This window comes from Neoarius graeffei, chromosome 24 (genome assembly GCF_027579695.1).
Source record: "Neoarius graeffei isolate fNeoGra1 chromosome 24, fNeoGra1.pri, whole genome shotgun sequence".
NCBI lineage: Eukaryota > Metazoa > Chordata > Actinopteri > Siluriformes > Ariidae > Neoarius > Neoarius graeffei.
Window position 1 is genome coordinate 24912316 of NC_083592.1, and position 13637 is coordinate 24925952.

The window sequence follows — 13637 nt, forward strand, 5'->3', positions numbered from 1 at the left end:
TGCCCAACACTGATTGGCATACTCCCTCTCTACAGACCATTTTAAATGAGTTCGGTTTTATTTGCTACTGTTTTGTGTGTTGTTGTTTCTCTATCTGGCCACACGATGGCAATAGGATAGTATCATGGTCACAGGCGCTTTTCGCACACATGAGTTTTTATGCACTACTGCCTCCTCGTGTCCTGGTAGTGAAGCTGCCCTAAACTGAAAGAAGAGCGGCTGTTTCTAGTTTATTCTCGTCTCCAGCGATGCCTTTTTAGTGAGATAAATGCTCTGACTGGGAAAATGATTTGATGATGATCAAATTTGACCAAATATGATTATCAAAAGTACAAATCCCGGTAAGTCCTTGCCACCACTACTACTGTCAGGTTTTCTTCAGCATGTTTAGATGTTTTTGATGTTGAAGAACAAAGTGACAATAATAAAAGCTTGCTGGAGTGAAGGTGCTAGCAGGCTGGCTGGCTAACCGAGGATGGCTCCGTTCCAAACCGCACACTAACCTATTAACCAAGTCAACTAGTCCTGTCGTGTTTTATCATCATCATGACTATCTAGCATGGTGTTAGTGGTGAAAACCCTTTGTGCTAACTGTCCCGGACAGTGTTTCAGCCCTTAACGTTAACTTGATAAATTAAGTGGCGTTTCATGACCCTGTTATAATTGTAAAGTGATTTGGTTAAATTGAACCTCGATATTAAATGGCCGGGTTGGTACTTGTTGACTTGCTGGTTAGTGAGAGAGCCTGTGGCTACATCATGCTGAATCGTGTTGCTAAATCATCCATCCTCAATGAGCTGACTAATAGTGATGATGCTAGCTTACGTGTGAATTTATTTGCGGAAATAAATGAACTGTATTTAATTGTGTTTGTAATATAAACATAGTATAAGTGTTATTTGTACTTTTCAGCAAGTCTAAATAATTTACCTTGATATTTCTGGTTTATTCATAAATATTATGACATAACAAGGTGTATATATACACACACACACACACACACACATATATATATATATATATATATATATATATATACACACACACACATATATATATATATATATATATATATGTGTGTGTGTGTGTGTATATATATATATATATATATATATATATATATATATATGTGTGTGTGTATGTGTATGTGTGTGTATATATATATATATATATATATATATATATATATATATATATGCGTGTGTGTGTGTATATATATATATATATATATATATATATATATATATATATATATAAAATATTGCGCAAAGACATGAAATTTATCTTCTCTTGTTGAAAAATATTTTCACTCGTTCACTTCGCTCACTCGTGAATATGTTCACCACTCGAAGACAAACTTCATATCTTCATGCCACCGTGTAATATCCTCTCTCTCTCTCTCTCTCTCTCATTATATAATATATATTGCATCTTTGGTGGTGCGAAGATATGAAGTTTGTCTTCGAGTAGTGAAAATATTTTTCAACAAGAGAAGATAAACTTCATGTCTTTGCGCAACCGTGTAATGTTCTTTATGTTATATGGATACATAAAAAAAAAAACAATACGTAAGTTAAACAAAAGGATTTTAATTTTGAACAGGTTCGCTTTTTGACGACGCACATCTAGTCAGCGGGAAAACACTGGGAGTGACATCAGAGTAAAATATCGGGAATTATTATACATACAGGACACTTTTTTGATTGAATAAAAACATGTATTCTATTCCCTTCTAGCAGGTTTCATTCATTTGGTTTGATAACATGCAGTATTGCTAGCATATTGCTTATCCTATGTATATTACGTCACTCTACCCAATGGAGAATGAGCATTGAATATGGTTTATGATATTGCATGGTTGTCAAGACAACATGACATCACACGTCGTAGCCGATGCAAATATTAAATGAGAGAGTTTTGTGCTGCACGTGCGCAGAAGCATTTCTTTGTTCACCAGTGGCGTAAAACTTCACTCTATCAAGTGACCGTGACAATTTGTAAACAAACATTGTCACCAGGTTTACTTCATTAAATAGAGAAAATTTTGAGAGAATTTTGAAAGACACGTTGAACACCTGAAAGGAATGTGTATTATTAATAATAATAATAATAGCTGGCTTTTCTCATGGTATATCAGATATATTCCAATCAGTTAGCATGATATTGAACTCGTCTTTGACTCGTTTAACATCATGCTAGCTGAATGGAATATATCTGATATACCGCTCAATGTCAGCCAATATTGTTTATTTAAATATGTCACTCATCAAAAAATCCCCATGCAGGGATTGGCAAGGATGGCTCACATGACATCAAATAGTTCCATCATTAATTAAGCAATGCATTTCATAATGTCAAAAAAAAAAAGGATATGGTGTGAGTCAGTCATGGTAGATCCTGGATATACCAACTGATGTCTCAATTTTAAGCTATACAGCTGACTTGAGTCCCAGCTGTGGCTCTGCAAGCATTTCTGTGTGTAGATCTACATATAATGCTCATGCCTTGTGAAACAGGAGATAGCACGGTACATTGCACATGTGCAGGTCGAAGGTCGCTCCGATGTAAACAACAAACATGGCTGCCTCCAGTGAGTTTATGCCGAGATTCAATCTTAACATTTAGTTTGGAATTTTTTGATGAGTGATATAAAACAAATATACCATGCATTGAGAGGCCCTGGTAATTATGGATTCTCTTCGGTGACTGGCATAAAGTACTATGCCAGTCACTGAAGAGAATCCATAATTTCAACTGGAGCCTCTCAAAGCATGGTATATTTGATTTATATGTCACTCAGGACCGTGATGTATTTCGTATGAAAAATGTGAGGTTTTTCAACACAGGAAAATAAACTTCATATCGTCAAGCCAAAGTGTGATTTTCTTTTTATTATATAGACACATTCACAAACAAAAAGTATCCAAATTTATCAAAACAATTCATCGATTTGCTCATGAGTGACATATAGAGATTTATGTCACAGTTTTGTTTCTCCATGTCCCGAGTGTTTGTATGGAAAAATAAGAGTGGTGTATTTTCCAATTTCCCAGTAAAACACTCATGTCCATATTTTATATATACAGGGTTAGTCAAAATTATATTAACACTTAAATGGTAGAAATCATTTATTCACAAAACATACATCATTTGTGCAAGATGATTTACAGGACGGTCTCAACCTGTTAGCCATCGTGTTCAACACACAAAAACCAGCGAGCAACAGTACCATTTAAAAAATAATAAAAATAAGAATAATAATCCCATTAATGTTAACATAATTTTGACTAACCGTGTGTGTGTATATACACATACAGTATATATATATATATATATATATATATATATATATGTCAATATATACTATATATAATATACATCACTTCCAGTGAAATGAGCTGTACTGGGGGTTTTGATGTTGGTGTGCTTTTATCTCAACAGGAAATCTGTGCCTCATCCTGACACACCGGCCTGTGATGAGTGCAGATTCCTGACTGACCATGTGCGCTGTTAGGTAACATAACGGCGCACAGAGGAGCCACTGCTGAGCCTCTACCCCTCCCAAAGACAAACAGGATCTGAACTTTGGGGTCATGGACTCCCTTTCCATCACAGAAGAGACAATTCTTGAGTGTTATTAGCGGAAGTGGTTAATAATAGCTGACAAGAAAGCCAAATTGTTCTCTTAGTGGAGCCTTGTTCTTACAGATGAAGCCAGAACAGAGACTCACCATCCTCTGGTAAAGCTGCTTTATTTTTTATTTGTATTATTTCTTTATTCAAATCACAAGATCCAGACAAAAAAAATATTGCTTAAGTCCTTTTATTTATTTTTGTATTTTTATTTATTTATTTTCAGATAAACAATGATTCCCATCACTGAGCTGCGGTACTTTGTGGATACTCAGCCTGCGTACCGCATTTTGAAGCCATGGTGGGACGTATTCACAGACTATCTGTCTGTCGTGATGCTGATGATTGCAGTGTTTGGAGGAACCTTGCAAGTCACCCAGGATAAGATGATCTGCCTGCCTTGCAAATGGGTGGTAAATGAAACTTGTCGAAAGTATTTTGAGGCTGCCTTTGAGCCACAGGGAATCCGATACGACCTTGACAGACACCAGTACAACTATGTCGATGCTGTGTGCTATGAAAACAAGCTTCACTGGTTTGCTAAGTATTTCCCATATTTGGTGCTGCTGCACACACTGATCTTCCTGGCTTGCAGTAACTTTTGGTTTAAGTTTCCCTGGACTAGTTCCAAACTGGAACATTTTGTCTCCATTCTTTTGAAGTGTTTTGATTCTCCATGGACCACACGAGCATTGTCTGAGACAGTGGTGGAGGAAAGTGATCCTAAAGCTCTAGGGAAAATGAATGGCTCAATTGACAAAAAGGCATCATGTGTAAGTGAAGATGTGGAAGCCAGTGTTTCCATGCTGTCTACCACCAAGTCTCGTTTTGAGCAGGGGATTGTCGATCACTCTGAAACTGGTGTCCTGGACAAAAAAGAGGGTGAACAGGCTAAAGCACTGTTTGAAAAGGTTAAGAAATTTAGGCTTCATGTTGAGGAAGGAGATATTGTCTACAGACTTTACATCCGACAAACAATTATCAAAGTTGTTAAATTCATCCTTATCATCTGTTACACTGGCTACTACGTCCACAATATTCAATTCAGTGTTGATTGCAGTGTGGACATTGAAAATCTTACTGGTTATCAGATGTTTAATTGTGCCCATCCACTTGCCACACTTTTCAAAATTTTGGCATGTTTCTACATAAGTCTTGTTGTTGTGTATGGGATGATCTGCATGTATACCCTCAGCTGGATGCTCCGGCGTTCCCTCAAGAAATACTCCTTTGAGTCTATCAGAGAAGAGAGCAGCTACAGTGACATTCCAGATGTGAAGAATGACTTTGCTTTCATGTTACACATGATTGACCAGTATGATCCCCTCTATTCAAAGCGCTTTGCTGTCTTCCTCTCAGAAGTCAGTGAAAACAAACTTCGCCAGCTTAACCTCAACAATGAGTGGACCCTGGACAAGCTTCGACAAAGAATCACTAAGAACTCTCAAGATAAGTTAGAGCTGCATCTGTTTATGCTTAGTGGAATCCCAGATACAGTCTTCGACTTGCTAGAGCTGGAGGTTCTTAAGTTGGAGCTTATCCCTGATGTCACCATCCCCCCTATTATTGCCCAGCTCATAAACCTGACAGAGATGTGGTTGTACCACACTCCGGCTAAAATAGAAGCACCAGCCCTTGCATTTTTGAGAGAAAACCTGAAATCTTTGCACATAAAGTTCACCGACATTAAGGAAATACCTCTTTGGATCTACAGTTTGAAGAACCTGACAGAGCTGCAGCTTACAGGGAATCTCAGTGCTGAGAACAATCGCTACATTGTGATTGACGGGCTGCGAGAACTAAAAGGTCTCAAGGTACTTAGACTGAAGAGCAACCTGACCAAACTGCCACAGGTTGTCACTGATGTTGGAATGCACCTGCAAAAGCTCTCCATCAACAACGAGGGCACCAAACTGATGGTTCTTAATAGCTTGAAGAAGATGGTGAACCTGACTGAGCTAGAGCTCATTCGCTGTGACTTGGAGCGCATCCCCCATTCCATCTTCAGCCTCCATAACCTGCAGGAGATCGATCTGAAGGACAACAACCTGAAGACCATTGAGGAGATCATTAGCTTTCAGCATCTTCATCGACTTGTCTGCCTGAAACTGTGGTACAACAAGATTGCCTACATCCCTATTCAAATAGGCACTTTGACCAACCTTGAGCGTCTCTACCTGAACCGGAACAAGATTGAGAAGATGCCAAGTCAATTGTTTTTCTGTCGTAAGCTAAGGTATCTTGATTTAAGTTACAACAATCTATCAAACATCCCAGCTGACATTGGAAGTCTTCAGAATCTTCAGTATTTTGCTGTAACTGCCAATAGGGTGAGTCAGAATACTTCTGTTTTATTTTATTTGTTTTATCTCCTAGACATCTCATATTTCTGGTTCCCAAAGCTGGCTTTGTAAATCAGAACGAGGTGTCCACAATTGTTTAAATATTTTTGCAGTGAAAATCACAGCCCAACGTTATCTTGTGTTATTAGATGTATTGTTGAGTCTGTACACTTAATATTCTGATTAATCCAAACCTCATTAAATCATAAAAATAACCCTATGAATATTGTCAACTTGGACCTAATCGTTATGAATAATTGGGTTCATAAATAAATCTGTGTTGATGGGAATTTATAAGATAAAGGGGCCCCCTAGCTGCAAAAACCATGAGAAACACTGTCTTAGAGTTACACATTTTTAGATTAAATATACACACATTTTAGATTAAATATACTTTTTGTATTTGAGAGTTTTAAGCAGTACTCTAGGTTCAGCTTGCTCTTCTTGGTAATGCATGACCTCTATAAATAAATGCATTATTCTGCATGAGAAAAGAATGGAAAAGAAGCTGTTTGACATGGTGTTAATATGGTAGTAGGTTGAGTCAGCTATTTGTTAAATAATTAATATTTGAGGGTATTTACATCCAAATTGATTGGTGTAGGACTTTATATATTGGTTGGTCCCTTCTTTTTAAGGGACCAAAACTAACTGGTGACTAACAGACAAAACTAATTGACTGCCTGAAGTCTGAAGCCCATAGATGTCACCAGACACTGGGTTTCTTCCTAAACATGATGCTCTGCCAGGCCTTTACTGCACATACTTTTAGTTCCTGCTTGTTTTTGACATGTTTGCCTTCAGCAAATGAAATGCATGCTCAAATGATTTGGCCACTGCAGAAATTTCACATCTTTACCTTAAAAAAATCTTCGGTTGCTTTCAAAATGTGATTTGGGTTATTGTCCATCTGCAGTGTGAAGTGCCATCCAGTGGGCTTTGAAGCATTTTGCTGAAAGTGAACAGATAATATTGACTACTTTCACATTACCCATAATGCTTTGCGCCTTGGGGGGGTAACTAAAATATAAACAAAATAAAACAACACGGCGTTGCATACTGATGGTAATCTTTCAAAGTTAAATCTCCCTAAAACCTTCAAAGAAGTCTCAAAACTAACTAAACCAAAGCTTAAAGAAATCTGCAAAGCCTTTTCCGTAGACTTTGAGAAATCAATCGGTAAAAAAGCACTTGTAAATATCGTCTCAAACTCTTTGAACATCTCTACTTCGGGTGACAGTCAGTACCCTTCTTCGTCTGTCAACACAGGTGTTCTAACAATTACTTACCTGCAGAAGAGCTGAGATAGCTTGATACTGATCATAGAAGAATTCACAGTGAAATTGTTTTTGCTGGGTGCTGGTTACAATGAGAAAGCTGTAAGAAAATACAAAACGGTTCGCGCATGCACAAAATACACTCAGTCAAGTAAGTACTGTAAACACAACAGGACTGTCTATTTTTAAAGTTTCGGTTGATTTTGATTTCCTTCACACTGATTTTCCTAGAGCTCATATGCTACCAGATTATGACTATCTTTGGGCTGTTAGAGGAAGCTGTTAGGACTACAGGGTCAAATACCACATTTAATCTACCTACATAAACACTAAAAGGGGAAGTACATGTAAGCTTACTTACATGCCATCGTTTGTGCTTTGTTTTGGGAGTTGATCTTTTCAATAAAGTTATCCTTTTCAGTTCTTTGACTTGTTCTTTGGTTTTTGCAATTTTTCTGACTAAACGCAAAGACAGAGGGGTTGTAGGCTTTGTGACTTGGATCATCAGACTTTACTCCACCACTGAAGTGTGCAGAACACAGTCATGTGTTGTCAGTTGCTGTAAAATTTTGATGGCAAGTTCTGTCCACACTTTCCATGGTTTCTTCCATGGTTCAACTGTCAGCGAAAGTCCAATTCATGTCCAAGTGATGTACAGTAAAGGACCTTCTTAAATGCACTGGAAAGGGGCGGGACTACCAAAGGATTGGGGTGTACCTCACTTTGCTTTTCATATCTCCTGCACATACTCAAACAAAGGAAAGTCTCTTCTGCTGGTTGCAAGTTTGACAAATGGTGGAGACATTTTGGCTTTATTTCGAGAGAATGGGAGTGAACGGGAGCACACTGTCCATTTTTATACAGTCAGTGTATTAAATAGATATGCATTCTTTACTGTTATTACACTGAAGTGAGTAATTTATTCCTTGTGCTATTCTGTACATGTATTCTATACGGTGGTGCTTGAAAGTTTGTGAACCCTTTAGAATTTTCTATATTTCTGCATAAATATGACCTAAAACAACATCAGATTTTCACACAAGTCCTAAAAGTAGATAAAGAGAACCAAATTAAACAAATGAGGCAAAAATATTATACTTGGTCATTTATTTATTGAGGAAAATGATCCAATATTACATATCTGTGAGTGGCAAAAGTATGTGAACCTTTGCTTTCAGTATCTGGTGTGACCCCCTTGTGCAGCAATAACTTCAATTAAACATTTCCGGTAACTGTTGATCAGTCCTGCACACCGGCTTGGAGGAATTTTAGCCCATTCCTCCGTACAGAACAGCTTCAACTCTGGGATGTTGGTGGGTTTCCTTACATGAACTGCTCGCTTCAGGTCCTTCCACAACATTTCGATTGGATTAAGGTCAGGACTTTGACTGAGCCATTCCAAAACATTAACTTGTATTCTTCTTTAACTGTTCTTTGGTAGAACGACTTGTGTGCTTAGGGTCATTGTCTTGCTGCATGGACCTACCTTCTCTTGAGATTCAGTTCATGGACAGATGTCCTGACATTTTCCTTTAGAATTCACTGGTATAATTCAGAATTCATTGTTCCATCAATGATGGCAAGCCATCCTGGCCCAGATGCAGAAAAACAGGCCCGAACCATGATACTACCACCACCATGTTTCACAGATGGGATAAGGTTTTTATGCTGGAATGCAGTGTTTTCCTTTCTCCAAACATAACGCTTCTCATTTAAACCAAAAATTTCTATTTTGGTCTCATCTGTCCACAAAACATTTTTCCAGTAGCCTTCTGGCTTGCTCAAGTGATCTTTAGCAAACTGCAGAGCAGCAGTGTTCTTTTTGGAGAGCAGTGGCTTTCTCCTTGCAACCCTGCCATGCACACCATTGTTGTTCAGTGTTCTCCTGATGGTGGCCTCATGAACATTAACATTAGCCAATGTGAGAGAGGCCTTCAGTTGCTTAGAAGTTATTCTGGGGTCCTTTGTGACCTCACCAACTATTACATGCCTTGCTCTTGGAGTGATCTTTGTTGGTCGACCACTCCTGGGGAGGGTAACAATGGTCTTGAATTTCCTCCATTTGTACACAAACTGTCTGACTGTGGATTGGTGGAGTCCAAACTCTTTAGAGATGGTTTTGTAACCTTTTCCAGCCTGATGAGCATCAACAATGCTTTTTCTGAGGTCCTCAGAAATCTCCTTTGTTTATGCCATGATACACTTCCACAAACATGTGTTGTGAAGATCAGACTTTGATAGATCCCTGTTCTTTAAATAAAACAGGGTGCCCACTTACACCTGATTTCAATCCGTGGGATGACAAACACCTGACTCTAATTTCACCTTCAAATTAACTGCTAATCCTAGAGGTTCACATACTTTTGTCACTCACAGATAATGTAATATTGGATCATTTTCCTCAATAAATAAATGACCAGGTATAATATTTTTGTCTCATTTGTTTAACTGGGTTCTCTTTATCTACTTTTAGGACTTGTGTGAAAATCTGATGATGTTTTAGGTCAAATTTATGCAGAAATATAGAAAATTCTAAAGGGTTCACAAACTTTCAAACACCACTGTATACTGTATATTTTACTGTTAATTCATTTTCTCTCCCTTTTGCCTTCTAAGCAGATTGAGAAGCTTCCTCCTGAGCTATTCCAGTGTAAGAAGCTGCGCACACTGAACCTGGGGAATAACTACCTGCAGTCTTTGCCATCTCGTTTCGGTGAGCTGATTAACCTCACACAGTTGGAGCTCAGAGGGAATGGGCTCGAGTGTCTGCCTGTAGAGCTAGGAGAGTGTAAACTGCTGAAGCGTAGTGGCCTGATCGTCGAGGAGGCTATTTTCAATACCCTTCCCACTGAGGTCAAAGAGCAGCTCTGGAGGGCTGAAAAAGAGGCAGTGTGAGAGCAGCACGCTTATGAAACACGTTTTTGTATTTGAATCCAGAGCTTTCTGGAGAAAAAGAGCATCACAGAGCAGGGTTTCAACATTCAGGATAAGATCTTAAGCAGCAATTATTCATCACAGTGGTGGAAAGAGACAAAACGCACTGATGAGTAAAAGTACTGACACTCTAGTAATAATTCACTTGCATAATTGAACTAGAAAAGCACTCGGAGAGCGCAGGCCTCCGCCAAGAATCCTTTACAAAATTCCAGGATCCAGACGGTGATCCAGATCACCGCCAAAATTTAATGGAGTGTTACTTGTGCCCAGTCACACCTCTGGAAAAAATTTCAGAGCAATCCGTTCATAACTTTTTCCGTAATGTTGCTAACAGACAAACAAACAAACCAGCGCCACTGAAAACATAACCTCCTTGGCGGAGGTAATTATTATTGAAGTAAAGTAAAAGTAGTCAATCAAGAAAATTACTTGAATGTTTCCATTTCTATTCAGTTCCTATGTTAAGTAACCACTTATGTTAAGTGAACACACTTCAGTTATTAAAAATATATAAAGAAAGGTAACGTTAGCAGCCAAATGATGAGCTGGCTAGATTGATTACTTATCTAATTCATGATAAAGATGCCCTTACACATCTTCCTGAGTGTTACCTTTAGACCAGGTTTTCAAACTCAAATTCTGCCCAGGCCACATCAGCATTTTGTGAGTCCTTGAAGGGCCTTACTGCATGGCTATTCATTTTTTGGGCTGTCCATCAACTAACACAAATAATCTAGGCTCTGAAATTAGAATAGGATGTGTGTACATGTATAATATATAAATTGGACCAGGGATTCTCATCTGTCTCCACTGTCCTCACTGTTGCTGCTGTAGACTAAAGCATTTGTCACCTGAAGTGGAGACACTTTGACAGAAAACTGCTTTATTTCGATTTGGTCTCAAAATGTATTTATTTAAAAGTTTCACCTACAGTCATTTCATTGGCTTACAGTATTATTGGGTTAAATCTAATTATTATTATTATTATTATTATTAAATGGATTCAAAAGTCATGCAGAAAAGTTGAGTATATTTAATAAAAAAACTCAAGTACTATGATTTAATTATCCTCAAAATGAGTACTGTTACAGTGAACCATGTACTCAAGTTCTGTAATGAGAGCACATTTAGTTTGCTACCTTCTACCCTGATTAATAGCATGAAGGAAATAACGTTGCATTAAGCAGGGTGGTATGAAGTAAAGCTGAAAGCACTGAGCTCTCTGCACTTTTGGTGTCTGGATTCAGAATTACTGAGACAGAAAAAAGATCAAGAAGTGTAGCTCATCTTTATTCTCCATGGTGGTGGTGATACCATTTAAAATGAGTGCACATAATTACAATTTTTGGTGAATTAATGTGTCATGAGCACTTTATGGTCTTGATTGTGAAGAATGATCACAAATTATTATTTTTACAGGACTACTTAAAAACATAACTTGTAAGTCTGTAAAATTTAATAGTGAGACTTATGAGCCAAGTTGGAGGGGGGCTTTTTTGTTTTTTTGAGATTTGCATTCTTATTTGCAACTTATATATAAACATATGATAGACTTGGCTAATGGGAAGTATTATCAGTTCATTATGTTAGTCTAACTGCATGCAAGAATTAAGTGTTTGTGGATACGTGTGTGTGTGTGAGAGAGAGTGAGTGAACACCTTAATATATCCTGACTGTCTTAGCACTGTAATTGGCTACACAGCCATTCTTAACAGATAACTATAAATGTCAAATGTCCTCTTATGTGGAAAGAGTTTGTATCACAGGGTTAAACATGTTTATCCAGTGCTCTTAATTATCATTCATTAAAAAGCAACCGTCAAGCCACAAGTTCATATGCTGTTCATATTTGTAATGTAACATATGCCACTTTTTTCTACAGGTTTTTTTTTTCTTCTGGGGGGTCCTTTTCTTTCTGCTATAGTATGAGAGATTTGGATCAGTATTCTGTGTACTGTAAATGTTGTTTGAGTGTTTGCATGTTTACAACACTCAATTTAACAATGCAAATACGACAAACATGCTGAAAATCATATTCATGAGCGTTTATGTAGACGTTTCTCCCATATATTGCATATGTGGGTGGATATGATTTCTTATATAAAAAACTGTATTATTATTATTTTGTTTTTCAGCATCAAAATGATGCTTTCACCTGTGCATTATTGTACACGTTTGAATGACAATGTGTCAACTAGAGTCTCTGTTCTTCTGTTACTCTGTGTTCATGTTCAGTGTTTCACTTTTAATGTTGCACTTAAGGTGACATGGTGGTGTAGTCGTTAGCACTGTCGCCTCACAGCAAGAGGGTTCTGGGTTCAAGCCCAGCAGTAATTCACAACATATCATTTTAGTTTCGTAATGAAGAAAAATGCACTGCTGATGAGACAATCAGAAACATTTTGTGAAGTGCCATGTGGTCTGCTGACGTGTCATTTTATTTAAACTTCTTATAGCCCACTTTCAGAATGAATGTTGTAGATTATGTAGCACTGACTTTGTGTAGCATGTTAAACTGATTCTTTCATATCCTTTCCAGAACTTTTTTTTTCAATCATGCATTATGTTACCTCAGTGTTGAATTTATATTAGTAGAATATACAGTTTTCCCACAGTTTAACAGTTTAAAGTATTACTCAGGTGAATTCCACTCAGCTTCATACTGACTGGTTCATGAATCTGTTTTTTTTCCCCCCATAAGTGATTAAGTAAAGGATTTTCTTGAAATGCCATTTCTGATACAGAATATTTAACTACTTATAAATAGAAATGAACATCATTTTTTTCCATGTACAAAGGTGTTTTTATTTTTTCTTTATTTTTTTTAACAGAGTATTTTCTTCAGTGTTGTCCTAAACTACTATTACCTACTAGTTTTATATCCTGTAACTATACCACCACCTATAATCTTCTTTCTCTAATGTTAATGGTTATAGTGATGTGCATAAAGGTATACAGATTGCAGGCTCCAAAATGGCTTAATCAAGTCCACTGAAATATTTCCATATGATCTTATAGTTTTATACATTTAAACACAAATAATTTGCATCTACAGAGACTGCTCTTGGCATTTAAATGTGTGCAATTCTACACTTCCAGTCCATTACAGTGTAGCCAATTTCTCCAGTTGACTAAAAGCAATATGATTTCTCGTACAATGAGTATTTTTTTTGTTCTTCCATTTTGACACAGGTTCTTGTTGGTTACCACAACTATGAAAACATGCTTGATTTGCCAAAACAGCACCAACAAGTATTGTAACAATATTAAATATGCTAAATGTATGTTTTATTTATCTGGCATCAGTGTGTGAATCTTTACATCCTGAATTGTTTAATTACTGATTTATTTGTCATTACATGATAAATTTGTCATTCCCACAGATTGACATTTAATAAACTCAAATGTAATGAATTTCATTGTTTCATATCGTTTTTTTTTTTTTTTA

At 37.2% G+C, this 13637-nt stretch overlaps 1 protein-coding gene across 2 annotated transcripts; it reads left to right on the forward strand.

Moving 5' to 3' along the window:
• Positions 1-218: 218 nt before the first annotated feature.
• Positions 219-13550, forward strand: lrrc8ab (leucine rich repeat containing 8 VRAC subunit Ab). 2 transcript variants are annotated; one of them, XM_060906927.1, is made up of 5 exons: positions 219-341; positions 3442-3740; positions 3860-5963; positions 9872-9965; positions 13382-13549. In XM_060906927.1, the coding sequence occupies exons 3-5, from the start codon at positions 3867-3869 to the stop codon at positions 13405-13407; spliced, it is 2217 nt and encodes a 738-aa protein (XP_060762910.1). In that variant the 5' UTR covers positions 219-341; positions 3442-3740; positions 3860-3866; the 3' UTR covers positions 13408-13549. The 2 variants fall into 2 exon arrangements, with proteins under 2 accessions (XP_060762910.1, XP_060762909.1); XM_060906926.1 differs by having other exon boundaries at positions 9872-13550.
• The last annotated feature ends 87 nt before the right edge of the window (positions 13551-13637 follow it).

Coding starts and splice junctions, on each gene's coding strand:
- lrrc8ab (XM_060906926.1), top strand. CDS start 3,867: ATGATTCCCATCACTGAGCTGCGGTACTTTGTGGATACTCAGCCTGCG. Junction 5,964..9,871: donor TTGCTGTAACTGCCAATAGG/GTGAGTCAGAAT, acceptor CCTTCTAAGCAG/ATTGAGAAGCTTCCTCCTGA.